Raw genomic sequence first — 21,883 nt, forward strand, 5'->3', positions numbered from 1 at the left:
CCCTTTTACAGATGAGGTAACTGAGGCCCAGAGAAGTGAAGTGACTTGTCCAAGGTCACACAGCAGACGAGTGGTGGCGCCGGGATTAGAACCCATGACCTTCGGGCTCCCAGACCTGTGCTCTGTCCACAAGGCCACGCTGCTCCTCTAAGGTGCCTACTTGATACAGAGAAGCAGCGTGGCTCAGTGGAAAGAGCCCGGGCTTTGGAGTCAGAGGTCATGGGTTCAAATCCCGGCTCTGCCAATTGTCAGCTGTGTGACTTTTGGGCAAGTCACTTCACTTCTCTGGGCCTCAGTTACCTCATCTGGAAAATGGAGATTAAGACTGTGAGCCCACTGTGGGACAACCTGATTGCCTTGTAACCTCCCCAGTGCTTAGAACAGTGCTTTGCACATAGTAAGACCTTAATAAATGCCATCATCATTATTATTATTATTATGTTCCAGGCAAGACCTGGGGTGGATATAAGCAAATCAGGCTGGACCCAGTCCCTGTCCAACACGGGACTCGCAGTTTCCATCCCCGTTTTACAGATGAGGTAACTGACGCCCAGAGAAGTGAAGTGACCTGCCCAAAGTCACACAGAGGACAAGTTCCTGGAAGTCAGAGGACTTGGATTCTACTTCCAACTCTGCCAATTGCCTTGCCTGTGTGACCTCGAGTAAGTTAATTTCTCTGTGCCTCAGTTTCCTCAACTGTAAAATCTAGATTTTTTTTATAGTAGAGATACCTGTTCTCTCTCCTGTTTAGATTGTGAGCCCCGTGTAGGACAGAGACCGTGTCTGACCTAATTAACATGTTCCTACCCCAGCGTTAAGAATGGTGTTTGACACCTAGTAAGTGTTTAACAAATACCATTAAAAAAAAACCATAAAAAAAGTGGGCTCTGCCTTTTGAGACACCTAGAACTTTAGCCCCCCAATCAGACATAAACACGTGGTAGAGCTGCAAAGCTTATTTTATTAAATAATCCAATGGATGAAAAAGAATGAGTGTTGGAGAGTGGAAGAGTAAGGAATTGGGCACAGGCTCAAGGGAGAGAGAGCGTTTCTAAAAAGCATGGAGGGAATTCTGGAAGTAACAGAGTTCTCGAGTCAGTAGCGTCAAGAATTCAGCACCTTCCTCTGTGGCGAAGACCGACTCTTCCTTTAGTTTCTCTGAAATGAAATGCAAAATAGAAATAAACCACGGTAAACATCAATTCACGTTCTTCCCTTCCCTCTAAACCCTTGCCCACGTCCTGCCTTTGGCCTGGAACTTCCTCCCACTTCATATATATGCCAGGCCACCACCCTCTCCACCTTCAAAGCCTTATTAAAGCCTTCCCCGACAGAGTCCTCATTTCCCCTTTGCCCTCTCCCTTCTCTGTTATTACTGATAATAATAATAATGGTATTTGTTAAGCGCTTACGATGTGCCAGGCACTGCTTTTAGTGCTGGGATAGAAACAAGGTAATCAGGTTGTCCCACGTGGGGCTCACGGTCTTAATCCCCATTTTACAGATGAGGTAACTGAGGCCCAGAGAAGTGAAGTGACTTGCCCAAGGTCACGCAGCTGACAAGTGGCAGAGCCGGGATTAGAACCCACCTTTTCTGACTCCCGAGCCCGGGCTCTTTCCATTAAGCCACGCTGCTTCTCATCAAGGATCTGTGCTTTTTCAGCCGTTGATAGTCACCCTGCTCTTTTAGACTGTGAGCACAATGTTGGGTAGGGACTGTCTCTATATGTTGCCAATTTGTACTTCCCAAGCGCTTAGTACACTGCTCTGCACATAGTAAGCGCTGAATAAATATGATTGATTGATTGCTCTTTGCCCTACAGCATTTATGAACATATCCAGAATTTATTTTAATGTCTCACCCCTTGGACTGTAAGCAGGGATCACATCTACCAACTCTGTCGGCTCAAGATTCTATGACTTCAATCAACCGATAGTATTTACTGAGTATCCTGAGCAGAACATAGTACTAAATACTTGGGAAAGTGGCATAGAAACAGGAGACATGATCCCTGCTATCAAGAAGCTTATAATCTAATGGAGATGAGAAATATTAAGATGAATTGCAGATGGGAAGTAATGGAATATAAAAGTATGTATATATGTATGTGTGTATTCATTCATGTATTCATTCAATCATATTTATTGAGCGCTTACTGTGCACAGAGCACTGTACTAAGCGCTTGGAAAGTATAATTCAGCAATAGAGACACTCCCTACCCAACAACAGGCTCACAGTCTAGAAGGGGGAGACAGACAACAAAACAAGTAGACAGGCATCAATAGCATCATGAGAAGCAGCATGGCTCAGTGGAAAGAGCCCGGGCTTTGGAGTCAGAGGTCATGGGTCCAAATCCCGGCTCCGCCAATTGTCAGCTGTGTGACTTTGGGCAAGTCACTTAACTTCTCTGTGCCTCAGTTCCCTCATCTGCAAAATGGGGATTAAGACTGTGAGCCTCCAGTGGGACAACCTGAACACCTTGTAACTTCCCCAGTGCTTAGAACAGTGCTTTGCACATAGTAAGCACTTAATAAATGCCATTATTGTTATTATTATATTTATGTATATAAGAGGATCAGCTCCCTTCTGCCTTGCCGTGACTTTCTCCATTCCCCATCCCAGCCCCACAGCACTTAATAATAATGGCATTTGTTGAGCACTTACTATGTGCAAAGCACTGTTCTAAGTGCTGGGGTGGATACAAGGTGATCAGGTTGTCCCATGCAGACAGTCTAAATCCCCATTTTGCAGATAAGGTAACTGAGGCACAGAGAAGTTAAGTGACTTGCCCAAAGTCACACAGCTGACAAGCGGCGGAGCTGGGATTTGAACCCATGAACTCTAACTCCCAAGCCTGTGCTCTTTCCACTGAGCCATGCTGCACATCTGTAATTTATTGATTTATTTATACTAATATCTGTCTCCCCCTCTAGACTGTAAGCTCCTTATGGACATGGACAGGGAAAGTTTCTGTTTATTGTTATACTGTACTCTCCCAAGCGCTAAGTACAATACTCTGCATGCAGTAAAGTGCTTAATAAATGTGATTGATTATTGACTGACTAAGGAAAACCTTGGCTAAAAGTCAGTACTTCATATATATATATATATATATATATACATATATATATATATATACATACATATACACATATATGTGTGTATGTGTATATATATATATATACATACTTAACAAACAGTGGTATTTGTTAAGCACTTACTATGTGCTAGGCATTACACCAGAGCGCTGGGGTGGATACAAGCAAATTGGGTTGGACACGGTCCCTTCCCCACATGGGGCTCCCGGTCTTAATCTGCACTTAACAGATGAGGGAACCGAGGCACAGAGAAGCAAAGTGACTTGTCCAAGGTCACACAGCAGACAAACTGCAGAGCCGGGATGATGTGTGTTGCATGCTCCTTTCTGAAGGGATGCCTCAGATCTCACCAACGTGAGAGTGGGCCTGGGTGATAATTCTCCATAAATCACTTAAGATTTTTGGGTGTCCGCTTCCTCCTCTGTGAAACAGGGTTTAGAACTGAAGGACCAATTATTTAACACAAATTGGGAGGCAGCATGTCCTAGTGGAAAGAACACGAGCCTGAGAGCCAGACTGTTCTGTCGACTTGCCTGCTGTATGTCACTTAATTTCTCTGGGCCTCGTTTTCCTCAACTGCAAAATGGTAATTCATTACTCATTCTTCCTCATTCATTCATTCAATCGTATTTATCGAGCGCTTCCTATGCGCAGAGCCCTGTACTAAGTGCTTGGAAAGTACAATTCGGCAACAGAGAGAGACAATCCCTACCCAAAAATGGGCTCACATTCTAGAAGGGGGAGTGTGATTACTCAGTGTCAAAATGCATTCCAGACAGGAATGATCATTTTAATGTAAGCACATCTTTTCTGACAAAGAATCTGAATGGTAGGGAAGACTTGATATAACAAATAAGAAGTCCAGAGAGTAATGCGAAAGAGGCTTCATCTTTTGGTATTCAGCCGATTATCAAATTACTTAAATTTAGCAACAGGCAGCATATAAACCTCCAGTGCAGAGGAATCCCACTCCTAAGATGTCAACTAGATACTTGCGGGTGTGTTTCACTAGTATTCTAGTGAATTGAAGAAGTCACTGTGCCCCTCTAAATCCCTGGCTCCCAGGGAGGAATTCGGACAGGAAGAAAAATCTAATCCAGCATAAACATTTTATCTTTCATTACTCTTTTGGCTGGGCAGAGGATTGGGAAGCTAAGAACTGTCCTGTCTGATAGCACAGATCTTTCAAATTTGTTCTTGTCTCACCAAAAGATCATACTTACACAATTTTACCACACAGACTACACTCATTTCCGTAGGTTTGTCCATCAGTTCCACAAACAGGCCCATACACCAGGGTGCAGGGTCCTACACTCCCATCTGGCTTTCTTGGGTATCTACTGCAATCCACCTGTAATGAAACAAAAATGCTTGGTTTTCTTTCCTTTGCTCTTTTGAGAGGTCGCACTAAACAGCTTTTACCACTGCTAAAGAAATACACATTGTTGCCTAAGAGAAGGTGAAAAGTGCTGTAGGTGTAAGCAACAAACTGGAATTATCCAAAAAGTTTCAGGGAACTCAGAGACTGGATGGTAATTCAGAGATCATTGTATTCTCCTGCCCCTCAACTGTACTTTAACTATTATTACTATCAAGTGCCACTGAGTTGTTTCTGATTCATAGTGACTCTATGGATATATTTCCTCCAGCACATCTGACATAATCTGTAGCCTTTCTAGCGGGTCTTCTGTTATCATTGTTATGGTTTCTGTCCATCTAGCTGCCGGTCTGACTCGCCTGCATTTTCCCTGGAATTTTCCTAGCATTAGTGTCTTCTCCAGAGAATTGGTTCTCCTGATTAGGTGTCCAAACTATGCTCATCTAAGTCAAGTCATTTGGCCTTTCAAAGACCACCTTGGCTTAATTTGCTCCAAAATCCATTTGTTTGTGTTTGGGGCAGTCCGTGGTATTCGGAAAAGCCTTCTCCAATACCACATTTCAAAAGAATCGAGGTTCTTTCTATCCTGGTTTCTTTTCCACCGTCCAGCTTTCAAACCCCATACATTGTCACTAGAAATATCATATCTCTCCTATGAGTCAATGCCTTACTGTGGCAGGAGAGTTTGTGCACACCAATGAAGCTTAGAGCTATGCCATTGAGAGATACTCTCACTAGAGTTACCCATAATGGAGAGGTCTAAGCTGAAGCATCAGACCAAGTTGCCAACGAGAGTTGCCAACTTGTACTTCCCAAGCGCTTAGTACACTGCTCTGCACACAGTAAGCACTCAATAAATACGATCAAACGAATGAAAAGTTGATTCACCTGTGCTGGGTGGCAGCAACATGGGAAAGAGTCAAAGGCAGATGATCAAATGATCAAAATGTTGATCAGAGACAGCGGCAGAAACTCAAGTTTTCACTGCGCGGAAGGTGGCAGTGGTAAACCACTTCCATATATTTACCAAGAACACCCTATGGATACACTCCAACTACACTCTTGTAAAATATGGAGCTTCTGTTCTCATTCCTAAGACTTCTGGGGTGGATATTAACTTCCCTTAGAAAACCGAACCAGTATTTACACCTCAATCATCTCTTCTTTTGGCTCACTCTTCCCTACTCATTCAGTCTTTCCTCGTAAATCTTTCTTTCCCATCTTTTGATCCTTTTTCATCTGTGCATTTTAAGTTAGAACACCGCATTTCTGATTCATGTTCAGTGCTGGTCCATTTTTATGTGTAAATCTTTGGAATACAGTATCTTTCAAAATATCGTGTTGGGCGTTAGTCTCTAAATACACTTTACCTCTCTTGCTATTCTATTCTATTTTATGCTTTTCTAGGTTAAGTGCTAATCCTGCCCCATAAAGTTCTTCCAAATAGGTACCATATCTAACATCCCAAAATGGGGAACATTTTCCTTTCTGTTTCTATTCCTGGCCATTGTGAGGTAATTGTCTAGCCTAGGACTGGAAGAGATAATGTACATTTTGAGAGTCCAGAAAACTAGAGTGTAAATTCTTTGGGGGCAGAAATTCTTTCTGTTCTATTGTTCTATCGCACTCTCCCAAGGGCTTAGGTCAGTGATCTGAGTCCAGTAAGTGCTCAGTAAATACTATTGTCTGACTGACTAACCTATTGAATTTCCATTCTCTCCCTCAAACTGGTAGATACTCTTTCTTTTCATCGCATTCCTTATTTGTGGTTTTTGTTCTACTATGGAAGTGTCAAACAAAAGATCAACTTTTTTTTTAACCATCAGATATTATAAAAACTGAAATTGATTCACCTTTTGTTGAGGCGTTCGTGAGGCAACTAGAAGGAAGCGGAGGAAAGAAAAGAGAACTGAATTAGAAGCCTTAATCTGTTTAAATAATATATTTAGGCAGTTTTCACCCAGAGAAATCCCACCGGCAGCTTAAAGAGAGTTCACAACATTTGATCGGATCCTAAAGAGGTTAATGCTATCTAACCAGTTAGCCGGGTTCAAATCCGAATTTTCATACTATAATAATTGCTTTGTTATTCTGTATGTGGGAAAGTGGGAGGTGCTCATTAAATGAAAAATTCCATTTGCCAGAGTCAGGGTGGAAGAGTCTCAGCCGCCCTGGAGAAGCGATCACTCAGTGGAGCTTTGTGGAGGTCCATTTGCAGACTTACACAGTGCTCAAGCCCAGCCGGAAAAACCCGACTAAGGAATTTGAGAGAGGGAGTTCCTTCACTTCTGCCTTGCTAATAATAATAATGATGATGATGGTATTTGTTAAGCACTTACTATGTGCCAAGCACTTTTCTAAGCACCGGGATAGAGACAAGGTTATCAGTTGTCCCACGTGGGGCTCACAGTTTTAGTCCCTATTTTGCAGATGAGGGAACTGAGGCCCAGAGAAGTGAAGTGACTTGCCCATCACTGTTCCCCTCTGTATCCTATTTCAAATGTTTAAACTCTTCTGAAGTGGGACCACTGATGCGTGGCTCTAAAAATATCGATCCTGCCTTCACAGCCCAAATCTCTCTGACATTACGATATAGTCTTTAATGATTGGTTTGGCCTGTTCTGATTTGGGTAATTAAGTCCCAAAGTGGTTCAAAATAAGATTCGGTTCAGGAAAATGATTCTGAAGCAATGCACTTGCTTTGGACTGCCACAGCACCTGGGTTTTAGTGAAGGAATCATTCCTCAGCAAAAAACGATCAGAACTGCAAGGCTTCCTCAAACTTGATCAGGAAGTCTCTTCTATCATCATCATCATCATCAATCGTATTTATTGAGCGCTTACTGTGTGCAGAGCACTGTACTAAGCGCTTGGGAAGTACAAGTTTGCAATACATAGAGACAGTCCCTACCCAACAGTGGGCTCACAGTCTAAAAGGGGGAGACAGAGAAGATCATCATCTCTCCAGGGAACAGAAATGCTCCTTGTAGGGGGTACTTGCAGGAGGGAGAGGTTCACATTTCACAGGACTATTTCAGCTAAAACGTCAATACAAACTCAAAGGAACTATCCACCCCTCACCTTCCCCTTAGAGCCATCGGATCATTGTCATACATTATCCTTTTTATCTCTCCAGATGGTCTAAAGGAGGGACACCCAGAGAGAACACCATTTTTCAGTAGAAGAAACTGAGTTTCAAATTGAGGCTTTTCTGATGAATGTCGCCCCACTGTCAATCATCCAGCGAGAGCAGATCTTATCCTGAACCCGAGAGCTGTTACTCATAGAGAAGCAGCATGGCTCAGTGGAAAGTATATGGGCTTTGGAGTCAGAGGTCATGGGTTCAAATTCCGGCTCCGCCACTTGTCAGCTATGTGACTTTGGGCAAGTCACTTAATTTCCCTGTGCCTCAGTTACCTCATCTGTAAAATGGGGATTAAGACTGTGGGGCCCCTGTGGAACAACCTGATCATCTTGTAGCCTCCCCAGTGCTTAGAACAGTGCTTTGCACATAGTAAGTGCTTAATAAATGCCATTATTATTATTATTATTATCATTATCCCTAACCATTCAGCTCTTCAAGTCTCCTGAGAACAAGGCATTGATCATTCTATAAGCTTACAGGGCAGAACTGTCCTTATTCATTCATTCATTCAATTGTATTTATTGAGTGCTTACTGTGTGCAGAGCACTGGAATAAGCACTTGGGAAGTACAAGTTGGCAACATATAGAGACAGTCCCTACCCAATAATGGACTCACAGTCTAGAAGGGGGAGACAGACAACAAAACAGAACACGTAGACAAGTGTCAAAATCGTCAGAACAAATAGAATTATAGCTATATGCACATCATTAACAAAAATAAATAGAATAGTAAATATATACAAGTAAAATAGAGCAATAAATCTGTACAAATATATATACAGGTGCTGTGGGGAGGGGAAGGAGGTAGGGTGGGGGGATGGGGAGGAGCAGAGAATAAAGGGGGCTCAGTCTGGGAAGGCCTCCTGGAGGAGGTGAGCTCTCAATAGGGCTTTGAAGGGTGGAAGAGAACTAGTTTGGCGGATGTGTGGAGGGAGGGCATTCCGGGCCAGGGGAAGGACGTGGGCCAGGTGTCAATGGCAGGACAGGTAAGAATGAAGCACAGTGAGGAGGTTAGCGGCAGAGGAGCGGAGGGTGCAGGCCGAGCTGGAGAAGGAGAGAAAACCCTTAGTTAAAAACCTTAGTTAAAACCCCCAACAGAACTGGGGTGAAACCAAAGACTAGGCCCAAATCATAGATCATCAAAGGCTACTCACCTGTGAGGCCCAAAAATGCCAAAAAGAGGACTAGGAAGACCCCTCCTATCTTCATGATGGAAGCAGTAGTGGAGATTATGGAGTTGGTTGGTGCCTCCTTTGATCAAACCCCCCTATATATAGGACAAACGAAGAGGGAGTTGTTCCTAGGCGTTGCCAGAATGACGTTAAGCAGTCAGCTTGGGGACAGTCCCTAGTATGGGAGAATGCTTTTTTCCTCAACTGAATTTGTGTAGAAACAATCAGGACCGGGAACTTGGGGGCAATTAGAAAGGCTTATGAAGTATCAACTCAAGAAGCTTCCTGAATGCACACTCCCTAGGAGTATTTGGGACAAAACCGAGGGCCAGGAAGTCTTCCTAAATCATGAAGAGGGGGTGAATTTCAGCAAGAACACGGGCTTGGGAGTCCGAAGTCGTGGGTTCTAATCCCGGCTCCCCCATCTGTAAAATGGGGATTGAAACTGTGAGCCCCACTTGGGACAACCTGATTATCTTGTATCTGCCCCAACGCTTGGCACATAGTAAGTGCTTAACAAATACCATCATTATTATTATTATTATTATTATTATTATTATTATTATTATTAGTCAGGTCGACTGATGATCTCTTTTCGATGATGATGATGATGGCATTTGTTAAGCGCTTACTATGTGCCAAGCACTTTTCTAAGCGCTAGGGGATACAAGGAGATCAGGTTGTCCCACGAGAGGCTCACAGTTTTAATTCCCATTTTACAGATGAGGTAACTGAGGCACAGAGAAGTTAAGTGACTTGTCCAAAGTCACATAGCAGACCATTCAATTCAAACATATTTATTGAGTGCTTACTGTGTGCAGAGACAGGATTAGAACCCAGGACCTCTGATTCCCAAGCCCGGGCTCTTTCCACTGAGCCACGCTGCTTTCGATACCACCGGAGGCCCTTCAGGAGGAGGAAGGAATGGCCAAGAAACCCTGATTGCAGAAATTAAACATTTCCAGTGCCCGAACTCATTAGCACCGATGACGATCAAATGCTGACGAGTTGTTTCCGACTCGTAGCGACCCCATGAGTCAGTAAAACAGCTCATTTTTTCTCGGTAAAAAATACGAAAGTGGTCTACACCACTGCCTTCTTCTGTGCAGTAAACGACTTGAGTCTCTGCGGTCGTCTTTGATCAACACTCGATCATCTGCCTTTGACTCTTTCCCAGGCCACCGCTGCCCAGCACAGGACAATCAACTTTGTCTGACACGTTGGCTTAGACGCTTTTCCGTTACGGGTAACCCTAGCAAGAGAGTATCTCCAAATGGCATAGCTCTAAGCTTCACTGGCGTACGCAAACTCTCCTGCCACGATAAGGCATTGATTCATTGGTGGTACAGTAACACTGACCAACTACTTTACAGAGACCCAATTGTTTAAAGCAAATAAGTTGTCCTTGCTCTCGCCTAGTAAATCATTACGCCAATCAGTCAAATTTATTGAGTGTTTACTGCGTGCAGAGCCTTGTTCTAAGCGCTTGGGAGAGTAGAGAACAACCGAGTTGGAAGACACTTTTCCTGCTCACAAGCTCACGGTTTCCCACAAAGGTTTATCTAGGGGGTGTAGTAGTAGTAGTAGTAGTAGTAGTAGTAGTAGTAGTAGTAGTAGTAGTAGTAGTAGTAGTAGTAGTAATAATGGTAAGAACAATAATAATGGTATTTATGGGCCGACAATGTGTCAAGCACCATTCTAAGCCCTGGAGTAGATGCCAAATACTCAGCTCCCCCATGGGGATTACTGTGTAAGTAGGTGGGAGAACAGGTATTGAATCCCTATTTTGCAGATAATAATGATGGCATTTATTAAGCGCTTACTATTTGCAAAGCTCTGTTCTAAGCGCTGGGGAGGTTACAAGGTGATCAGGTTGTCCCATGGGGGGCTCACAGTCAATCCCCATTTTACAGATGAGGTAATCGAGGCACAGAGAAGTTGTGACTTTCCCAAAGTCACACAGCTGACAAGTGGTGGAGCCGGGATTTGAAGCCTTAACCACTGACTTCAAAGCCCGTGCTCTTTCCACCGAGCCACGCTGCAGATGAGGGAACTGAGGCAAGGAGAAGTGAAGTGACTTACCCAAGGTCCCACAGCCAAATGGCAGAGCCTGGATTAAAACCCAGGTCCTTTGACTTCCATTCCCACGTTCCTTCTAGTAGGCCAAGAACCAGCTGCTGCTTTGGGACATCCCACTAGGGATGCTACTTGTATAAACGGTTGAAAACCCCCGATTTGTCCATGATTATCCCCTTAGATGACTATAGGATGCTCACCCAGTGGCATATGTAATTTAGGCACTGTCTTAAAAAGTAGTGTGTATAAGCAGAAATGATCTCACCTTCTTTTTTTCCGGTGAGAATTTCATTTACAAGGAATCGTTTCAACGTCAGATAGACCGAGGAGGTGATGGATTTTCCCAGTCAGTGACTATCCGACAAACATGGAGCCTTCAATTGTTCCAAGAGAATGATTTTTTAATGCTATTCATTAAATTCTTACTATGTGCCAGGCATTCTAGGTACCCCATCGGTCGCTAAGTGCTGAGGTAGATGCATGCTAATAAATTGGACATGTCCACACATTTCCCTAATGGGGCTCACAGTCTTCACCCCCATTTTACAGATGAAGTAACAGAGGCGGAGCCGGAATTTCCACCCAGGTCCTCTGGCTCACTGACCTGGACTCTTTCCAGTAGACCATATTGCTTCCTAGATTATTCCCAGATTTGACTTGGGCAATCTTGGGAATCTGAAGAGAAATATCCCCCTTTTGCCTTCATGACTCTCCACAAAGAGATTCATTTGTTCATTCATTCAATCAGTCATATTCATCGGGCACTTACTTTGTGCAGAGCACTCTACTAAGCGCTTGCGAGAGTACAAGGAGAAGCAGCGTGGCTCAGTGGAAAGAGCATGGGCTTTGGAGTCAGAGGTCATGGGTTCAAATCCCGGCTCCACCACATGTCTGCTGTGTGACTTTGGGCAAGTCACTTCACGTCTCTGGGCCTCAGTTACCTCATCTGTAAAATGGGGATTAAGACTGTGAGCCCCACGTGGGACGACCTGATCACCTTGTATCCACCCCAGCGCTTAGAACAGTGCTTTGCACATAGTAAGCGCTTAATAAATGCCATCATCATTATTATTATTATTATTACAATGTAACAATAAAGAGACACATTTCCTGCCCGCAACGGGTTTACCGTCTAGAGACTTTGTGGGGCCGGAGCAGGTTGGGGAAGAAAATTTGCCTGACCGCTTTTGGGGTTCTGACACCCACCTTAGAATGCAGCCCCACAATTAGCATCCTTAACACCCATTCTACCTTCCCAGTTCCAACCTCCCATCTAATCGACAATCCCTCATTTCCTCTTGCTTCTAGGACACCTTTCCTTTCATGTCCTGCCAACACCTCAAACTGAACATTGTCCAAAACTGACCACCACTGGGTCTGTCCCAGAAACTCCCAACCTTAGCATCATATGCTCAACTCCTGTATTCAGTACTGGGGTAAATACAAGCTACCAACTCTGTTACATTGTAATCGATCAAGCAATCATATTTACTGAGCGCTTACTGTGTGCAGAGCACTGTACTAAGCGCTTGGGAAGTACGAGTTGGCAACATATAGAGACGGTCCCTACCCAACAATGGGCTCACTGTCTAGAAGGGGGAGACAGAGAACAAAACCAAGCATACTAACAAAATAAAATAAATAGAATGGATATGTACAAATAAAATAGAGTAATAAATATGTACAAACATATATACATATATACAGGTGCTGTGGGGAGGGGAAGGAGGTAAGGGGGGGATGAGGAGGGGGAGAGGAAGGAGGGGGGCTCAGTGTGGGAAGGCCTCCTGGAGGAGGTGAGCTCTCAGTAGGGCTTTGAAGGGAGGAAGAGAGCTAGCTTGGAGGGTGTGTGGAGGGAGGGCATTCCAGGCCAGGGGGAGGACATGGGCCGGGGGTCGATGGCGGGACAGGCGAGAACGAGGTACGGTGAGGAGATTAGCGGCAGAGGAGCGGAGGGTGCGGGCTGGGCTGGAGAAGGAGAGAAGGGAGGTGAGGTAGGAGGGGGCGAGCTGATGGACAGCCTTGAAGCCGAGGGTGAGGAGTTTCTGCCTGATGCGTAGGTTAATTGGTACCCACTGGAGATTTTTGTACTCTCCCAAGTGCTTAGTACAGTGCTCTGCACACAGTTAATGCTCAATAAATATAATAATAATAATGATAATGATAGCATTTATTAAGTGCTTACTGTGTGCAAAGCACTGTTCTAAGCGCTGGAGAAGTTACAACAGGTTGTCCCATGGGGGGCTCACAGTCTTCATTCCCATTTTACAGATGAGGTAACTGAGGCCCAGAGAAGTGAAGTGATTTGCCCAAAGTCACCCAGCTGGCAATTGGCAGAGCCGGGATTTGAACCCCTGACCTCTGACTCCAAAGCCTGAGCTCTTTCCACTGAGCCACGCTGCTTCTCTATAACGGATGGATTGATAGATTGGGCACAGTCAAGCTGTCAACGTGGCTTAGTGGACAGATCACGGGCTTGGGAATCAGAAGGTCCTGAGTTCTAATCTTGGCTCCACCGCATGTCTGCTGTCTGACCCTGGACAGATCACTTCACTTTTCTTGGCCTCAGTTACGTCATCTGAAAATGGAGATTAAGATTGTGGGAGAGCCTGTGTCCGACCTGATTACCTTGTATCTATCTATCTATTGATTATTATTATTATTACCAGGGAAAGAGCTGTTTGAGAGCCTTGAAACCAATAATAATGATAATAATAATAATGACGATGGTATTTGTTAAATGGTTACTCTGTGCCAGGCACTGTACTAAGCGCTGGGGTGGATCCAAGCAAATTGGCTTGGACACAGTCCCTGTCCCACGTGGGGCTCAGTGGTTAGGATTTCTTTGTTTGAAAGCTTAGAGATGGCTCTGAAATATGCCATCTCATTGCGGAGAACCATTCGCAAGTTTGGCCCACAGTGCCAGCTAGACTATAAACTTGTTGTGGGCAAGGAACCTGTCTGATAATTTTGTTGCATTGTGCTTTTCCAAGTACTTAGTACAGTGCTCTTCCAAGTGCTCAATAAATGAAACTGATTGATTAATTGGTAGAACCCATCTCCCCCCTCATAATCTCTAAAGACAATTCAATTATCTCTGCTAAAAACAGATTCATAATCATTGGATTCAAAGCTCCTCAGCAGCTGTGACTTTCCTCTCTGCTCCGTTCCTCTGTTATGTTCCAGCTCTCATTCTTTCCTTCTCCCATCCTCACCTCCTAGCTGAATCTCATTTTTGGCATTCATTCGTTCCTTCATTCAATCGTATTTACTGAGTGCTTACTATGTGCGGAGCACTGGACTAAGCGCTTGGAAAGTACAATTCAGGAATAGAGAAAATCCCGGCCCACACAGGGCTTACAGTCTAGGAGGGGGGAGACAGACATTAAAACAAGTAAAGAGGCATCAATATAAATAAAATTATATATACATACACATCAAAACAATTAGGCAGGCATCAATATAAATAAATAGAATTATACATCTATACATATATACATAAATACATAAGTTCTGTGGGGCACGGAGTCGGGGGTAGGGGGAGAACAAAGGGAGTGAGGTGAGGTGATGCGGACAGGAGGGAGAGCTGAGGAAAAGGGGGGCTTAGTCTGGGAAGGCCAGTTTCTGCTGAGACAAAGCCCGGTCTGTTTAAGGACACCCCCTTGACTGCTTCTGATTCTTTCTCCGGCTTGTTGTTCTTGTTCTAGGTGCAATAATAATAATAATAATGGCATTTATTAAGCGCTTACTATGTGCAAAGCACTGTTCTAAGCGCTGATGCAATGCGACGAGTTCAGAATCTCTCATTTTCATTTATGACTTTAGTTTCTGCTGAGACAAAGGCCAGTCTGTTTCCAGACACCCCCTTGACTGCTGCTGATTCTTTCTCCCGCTTGTTTTTCCTGTTCTAGGTGCGATGTGACCAGTTCAGAGTCTCTCCTTTTCATTTGAGAAGCAGTGTGGCTCAGTGGAAAGAGCACGGGCTTTGGAGTCAGGGGTCATGGGTTCACATCCCGACTCTGCCAATTGTCAGCTGTGTGACTTTGGGCAAGTCACTTAACTTCTCTGTACCTCAGTTCCCTCATCTGTAAAATGGGGATCAAAAACTGTGAGCCCCCCGTGGGACAACCTGATCACCTTGTAATCTCCCCAGCGCTTAGAACAGTGCTTTGCACATAGTAAGCGCTTAATAAATGCCATCATCATCATCATCATCATCATCATTTATGACTTTAGTTTCTGCTGAGACAAAGGCCAGTCTGTTTCCAGCTACACCCTTGACTGCTTCTGATTCTTTCTCTTGCTTCTTGTTGTTGTTATTAAGCACTTACTATGGACCCGACACTGTAGTAAAGGCTGGGATCGATGCAAACTTATCAGGTTAGACACAGCCCTTGTCCCACGTTGGGTTCACAATCTTAATCCCCATTATCATCATCATCAATCGTATTTATTGAGCACTTACTGTGTGCAGAGCACTGTACTAATCCCCATTTTTCAGATGAGGTAACTGAGGCACAGGGAAATGAAGTGACTTGCCCAAAGTCAAACAGGCAGGTGGTGGAGCTGGGATTTGAACTCAGGGCTTCCTGACACCATGCTGTGTGCTTTCCACTCTTCACACTGCTATTCAGGCTTGTTTGCTTTGCTCTAGAATTACAAGTCTGGATGGTTTAGTTCAGGGGTTCCTGCTTACATAGTTTGTGAGCCCGATAATAATAATGATAATAATGGTATTTGTTAAGCGCTTACTATGTGCAAATCACTGTTCTGAGCGCTGGGCAGGGAACACTTCTACCAACAGGGTTGTATTTCCCCAAGTGCTCAGTACAGTGCTCTGCACAGTAAGTGCTCACTAAAGACCATTGATACCATTCCTACCTCCAGGTGATGGTGCCCACTTTTTGTTTGATGTGGAGCTCCCTCCCATCTCATATCCAATAAACCAGAAACCATATTCCCGCCCGCCTTCAAATCCTTCCTAAAAAAAAAAAGACTCTTCCAAGAGGTATGCTGCGACTAATTCCCACCTCCAAATTATTCCATCAAGTACCCTTAATACCCCCTTTCAGGATCGCATCTGGAGAGTTTCCAGTCCTCTACTGGTCTTGGCTACGGGAGGGAGAGTCAAGCAGAGGTCTGCCCAGTCCATTCCTAGCTTGGGCAGTGGCTAGCAAGTGGAAGACCATCTGCTACAAGTCAAAATTCACCCGTGCTGGGCAGCACCGTCATGGGAGAGGGTCGAGGGTGGAGACTCGAGTTTATTGCACGGAAAGTGGTGATGGTAAACCCCTTCCGGATTTTTACCAAAAAAACTCTACGGATACACTACCGGAATGGTTGCAGAGGGAGAGCGGGGCGTTCTGGGAGAGATACGTCCGTGGTGCCGCTATGGGTCGGAAATGACTCGGCGCCATCAAACAAGACAAGAACCTTAACACATATGGGCGCAAGAGTTTGTACCATTCATTTTGTCATTTTTTACTTACATTTGTTTTCCCAGTTGCCTCAGTTTCCCCTTTATATAGCTAAATTTTTCCTCTTATTATAAGTACACAATTTGGGTTTGCCTGCCTCCCCTGTTAAGTTGTTCATTCCTCAAAGATAGGGGCAGCGTTTGTGCGTTTAACCTATGCCCCCAGGCACCTCGGAAACGTTCGGCCCGTAGTCGATGCTCAATAAAAACGATGAGCATGGATGTTAAGGCGACCGACACATTGCCACTACCAAAAACAGAACACAGAGTTAGTTAGGTGGACCATTCATTCATTCATTCAATCGTATTTATTGAGCGCTTCCTGTATGCAGAGCAAGGCACTAAGAGCTTGGAAAGTACAGTTCGACAACAAAAAGAGAGAAATCCAACCCAGTAATGGCCATTTCTTAATAAGGGAAATTATGGACCATAACGGGCAGATAGACAGAAAGAATGAGGCCAGCGATGATTTAGAATGTTCTTTTCTTTATGAACATTTGGAATGACAAGAATGACAAGGTTGCTTCTGGCAATTTCCCGGCAGGAGTAAGCCCAGGCCAGACTTCCTTGGTTTCAGCAAGGGCCTTTATGCTTCAGTTTAATTTTTCCGCCACTTTTCCTGAGGAGAAAAAAAAAATAGAATGATATGTTCTGTCAAAGAATAAACTTGCTTTTCACATAGTTCCTTAGAAAAGTGTGCTGCCTAGAAACGTTTCCCAGCTCTTCCCTTTCTCTTCACCCAACAGCCACCATCTTGCTTCAAAGGACTGCTTCAAATGCACCAGCCTCCTCACTGGGCTTCTAACCTCCAGTCTCTCCCCTCTTCAGTCCACACCCCATGCTGCTTTACAGAGCACCTCCACAAAATATGGGTCAGTTCCCATCTCTCCACTCCTCAAAAACTTCCAGTGGTTACCCATCTCCCTCTACCTCAAACAAAAACACTTCATCATTTGCATCATTTTCCTTTTTTCTCTCTTTTTTTTATATCGGCTCATCCTCTTCTATTCCCTAGCTCTCCCTATTCTCTCCTCCCAAGACCACCTCCTAATTATTCCTTTCTCTGATCTCACCAACCTCTACTTGCTCACATTTTTCCCCTGGCCTGGAGGTCTTTCTACTCCAGTCCCAAATCTACCAAGCTTCAGTCTTCCCCATCTTCAGAGCACTTTAAAATCCCTCCTCTTCCAACAACCCAAAGCCATCCCCAGTATATATATATATATATATATATAGAGAGAGAGAGAGAGAGAGAGAGAGAGATCTATATCTCTATATCTATATCTATACCATATCTATAGCTATATATCTATATCTACACTAATTATTCTCTCTCCCTCTATGTCTCTATGTCTCTGTGTCTCTCTATGACTCTGTCTCTATGTCTATGTAGACAGAGAGAGAGAGAGAGAGAGAGAGAGAGAGAGAGAGAGAGAGAGAGAGGGAGAATAATTAGTAATAATTAGTAATTAGTAATAATTATGATACTTGTTAGAACACTGTTCTAAGCACTGGGGTAGATAATGAGTTAGTCAGGTTGCACACAGTCCCTGTCCCACATGGAGCTCACACTCATTCCCATTTTACTGATGAGGGAACTGAGGCACAGAGAAGTTATGTGACTTGCTCAAGATCACCCAGCAGCCAAGTGGGCCAGGATTAGAACCCAGGGCTTCCCGACTCACAGACCCATGCGCTATCCACTAGGCCATGTTGCTTCCCCATTGATTGTTTGATCGATAGATTGATTCTGGGACCCTACAGATGGGAGCTGCAGTTCTAAAACTCCATAGACAGGGTACCATTCTGGAATCTCACAGATGGAGTGTGCTTCTGGAACCACTGAAGCTTTACTGGGCTCAGGAATGGGAAGAGAGGGGATTAAGACTCTAGTTCCATCCAAATCCCTCTTGAACCCCGTCTCCCTGTCCCGTTTTTTGCATCACTAGAGGAGATTCATTCAATCATATTTATTGAGTGCTTACTGTGTGCAAAGCACTGTACCAAGCGCTTGGGAAGTACAAGTTGGCAACATATGTCCCGACGCAACAGCAGGCTCACAGCCTAGAATCAGAGTACTCTTTTCTTTTTAAAAATAAAAAATGATATTTGTTAAGTGCTTACAATGTGCCAGGAACTGAACTAAGAGCTGGGATAGATTCAAGATAATCAGGTGGGAAACAACCCTTGTCCCACCTGGGGCTCCCAGTTTTAATTCCCATTTTATAGATTAGTTAACGGAGGTACAGAGAAGTTAAGCAACTTGCCCGACATCACCCAGCAGACAAGAGATAGAGTTGAGAATAGAACCCAGGTCCTCTGACTCCCAAGCCTTTCCACAAGGCCATATCACCACCCTCCGGTTAGAGATAATCCTTCTGAAACATGCAACTGCTAAACCCTTTAGGCACACACTTGCATAACAAAAACGACCTATCACCCTCATACTTCCTTATGTTTGCACTCACCGGCTTGCTATTCCAAGAGTACAGCTGTTACCATAGGTCACTCCATCAGTACCACACACTGGAGCATAAACCATTGGACACATGTCCGGTTGTGTTACCTGAAAAGATGAGATCGTATTTTACAGCAAAACTTCCCTAAGGCATCTCCCAATGAGCAGCCAAAACCGATTCGATAAACGACATTCTTGGAAAAGTGTATATTTGATCCCTCCATTCTGAATCACATGGTTTACGAAAAATGTCTTCCTTGAGAAAGCGAGGCTTGATGACCGTCTCTCTATGTTGCCGACTTGTACTTCCCAAGTGCTTACTACGGTGCTCTGCACACAGTAAGCACTCAATAAATACGATTGAATGAACGAATGAATAAATGATGATCCTGTCTCTCAAGTTGGTGATTCTACTGTTTTTTCATTAGAATACGCTTGTCTGGCTGCCGATAGGTATCTCTTGCACTCTTGGAAAGTAGCATTCTCCCCCTCTAGACTGTGAGCACTTTGTGGGGAAGAATGTTTCTGTTTGTGGTTCTGCTGTACTCGGCTGAGTGCTTAGTACAGTGCTCTGCACACAATAAGCGCTCAATAAATACAATTGAATGAATGATACCTGTCTACTTGTTTTGTTTTGGTGTCTGTCTCCCCCTTCTAGACCGTGAGCCCGTCGTTGGGTAGAAATTGTCTCTATCTGTTGAAAAATTGTACTTTCCAAGCACTCAGTAAGCCTCTCTGCGCACAGAAAGTGCTCGATAAATACAATTGAATGAATACACGAATGAATTGATGGCGAAAGCATCAATTGTTGCCACTGAGTGTTCTGGGCCGGTAGGCGTTGCCCCTGCCCTGGATTTTGCACATTTCCCCTAACTCCAAGACAGATCCCCGTCCTTTCAGAGTTCAGCTGGTAAAGACTTTTAGCATAATTAACATTAACAACAGCACCCCAAAATGAGTTCCTTGTGCTCAGGGTTCATGTCCATCAGCTCTATTGTGCTGTATTTGCTCAAATCCTTAGTACAGTGAGCCCTTTGTACAGTGCTCTGCACACTGTGAGTGCTTACTAAATCCCAGTGATTGATGGAATGATGCTGGAGAATGAAACTTTAAGACTCACCTTTCCCAGAGGTTTGACAGCAGCACCTAGAATAAAGCGCAAATATGAAAGGTGAAATTCAACAAAGCCTTGGAAAGAATATACCTAGAAAATCGTGGGGTCATCAGCCTAGCTTCTAGCTTCGGTCTTCTCATTTGTAACAGTGGGGGTCAGAGAGATTGTGAGTCATTTGGGATAGTCTGTCCATCTCATAACCTTGAGTCTATCCTAAAGCTTAAGACAGAGTAAGGTTTCACATCGCATAATTCATACCTTGAAATCACCCCTACTCTCTGGCGACTACACCAAAGGCTAGCGCAGGCCAGCCAAAACCAATTACAAAACTTCACCGTCTCAGTGGAAATTAGCAAAGCAGCGGATTTGTGGAGGGAGGGCAATGCAGGCCAGGGGAAGGACATGGGCCGGGGTCAATGGTGGGACAGTTGTAAAGGAGGCACGGTGAGGAGATTAGCGGCAGAGGAGCAGAGGGTGCGGGCTGGGCTGGAGAAGGAGAGAAAGCCCTTAGCTAAAAACCTTAGTTAAAACCCCAAACAGAACTGGGGTGAAACCAAAGATTAGGCCGAAATCATAGATCATCAAAAGGTGCTCACCTGTGAGGCCCAAAAATGCCAAAAAGAGGACTAGGAAGACCCCTCCTATCTTCATGATGGAAGCAGTAGTGGAGATTGTGGTGCCTCCTTTGATCAAACCCCCCTATATATAGGGCAAATGAAGAGGGAGTTGTTCCTAGGCGTTTACAGCATGACGTTACGCAATCAGCTTGGGGACAGTCCCTAGTTAGGGAGAAGGCTTTTTTCCTCAACTGTATTTGTATAGAAACAAGCAGTGCTGGGAACCTGGGGGTAATTAGAAAGGCTTATGAAATATCAACTCAAGAAGCTTTCTGAAATGCACACTCCCTAGGAGTATTTGAGACAAAAACAAGGGCCAGGAAGTCTTCATAAATCATGAAGAGGGGGTAAATTTCAGCAAGAACACGGGTTTGGGAGTCCAAAGTCGTGGGTTCCAATCCCGGCTCCAACACTTGTCTGCTGTGGGACTTTGGGCAAGTCACTTCACTTCTCTGTGCTTCAGTTCCCTCATCTGTAAAATGGGGATTGAAACTGTGAGCCCCATTTGGGACTACCTGATTGGCTTGTATCTGCCCCAGTGCTTGGCAGATAGTAAGTGCTTAACAAATGCCATCATTATTGTGATTGTTGTTATTATTATCATTGTTATTATCAGTCAGGTGGACGGATGATCTCTTTTCGATGATGATGATGATGGCATTTTTTAATCAATCAATCAATCAATCGCATTTATTGAGAGCTTACTATGTGCCAAGCACTTTTCTAAGCACTAGGGGATACAAGGAGATCAGGCTGTCCCACGGGGGGCTCAGAGTTTTAATCCCCATCTTGCAGATGAGGTAACTGAGGCACAGAGAAGTGAATTGACTTGCCCAGAGTCACATAGTAGACAAGTGGCAGAGCCGGGATTAGACCCACGACTTCTGACTCCCAAGCCCGGGCTCTTTCCAATGAGCCACGCCGCTTTTGATACCACCAGAGGCCTTCAGAAGGAGGAAGAAATGGCCAAGAAACCCTGATTGCAGAAATTAAACATTTCCAGGACCCGAACACATTAACACCGATGACGATCAAAGGCCGTCGAGTCGTTTCCGAGTCATAGCGACCCCACGGACACATCTTCTCCAAACGCCGAGTCATAGCGACCCCACGGACACATCTTCTCCAGAACGTCTCATCTTCAGTAGTCATTCTCGTATCATCTATCCGTAGAGCTTTCTCAGTAAAAAATACGAAAATGGTCTATACGACTGCCTTCTTCTGTGCAGTAAATGACTTGAGTCCCTGCGGTCATCTTTGATCAACACTCGATCATCTGCCTTTGACTCTTTCCAGGCCGCCGCTGCCCAGCACAGGACAATCAACTTTGTCTGACACGTTGGCTTAG

General features: G+C 44.4%; 1 protein-coding gene and 1 non-coding gene across 2 annotated transcripts; one reads left to right on the top strand and one right to left on the bottom strand.

Moving 5' to 3' along the window:
* Nucleotides 1-1,112: 1,112 nt before the first annotated feature.
* Nucleotides 1,113-8,831, bottom strand: LOC119950015 (ovomucoid-like). The gene is made up of 4 exons (XM_038771897.1): nucleotides 8,777-8,831; nucleotides 6,331-6,356; nucleotides 4,323-4,450; nucleotides 1,113-1,158 (listed from the first exon to the last, which is right to left on the bottom strand). Exons 1-4 carry the CDS (start codon nucleotides 8,829-8,831, stop codon nucleotides 1,113-1,115), a joined length of 255 nt encoding a protein of 84 aa, XP_038627825.1.
* A 7,101-nt stretch (nucleotides 8,832-15,932) lies between these two features.
* On the top strand, nucleotides 15,933-16,070 carry LOC119920038. Its single transcript, XR_005447809.1, has one exon. It is a non-coding gene; the product is annotated as a small nucleolar RNA SNORA7 (small nucleolar RNA).
* The last annotated feature ends 5,813 nt before the right edge of the window (nucleotides 16,071-21,883 follow it).

Source organism: Tachyglossus aculeatus, chromosome X1 (genome assembly GCF_015852505.1).
Source record: "Tachyglossus aculeatus isolate mTacAcu1 chromosome X1, mTacAcu1.pri, whole genome shotgun sequence".
NCBI lineage: Eukaryota > Metazoa > Chordata > Mammalia > Monotremata > Tachyglossidae > Tachyglossus > Tachyglossus aculeatus.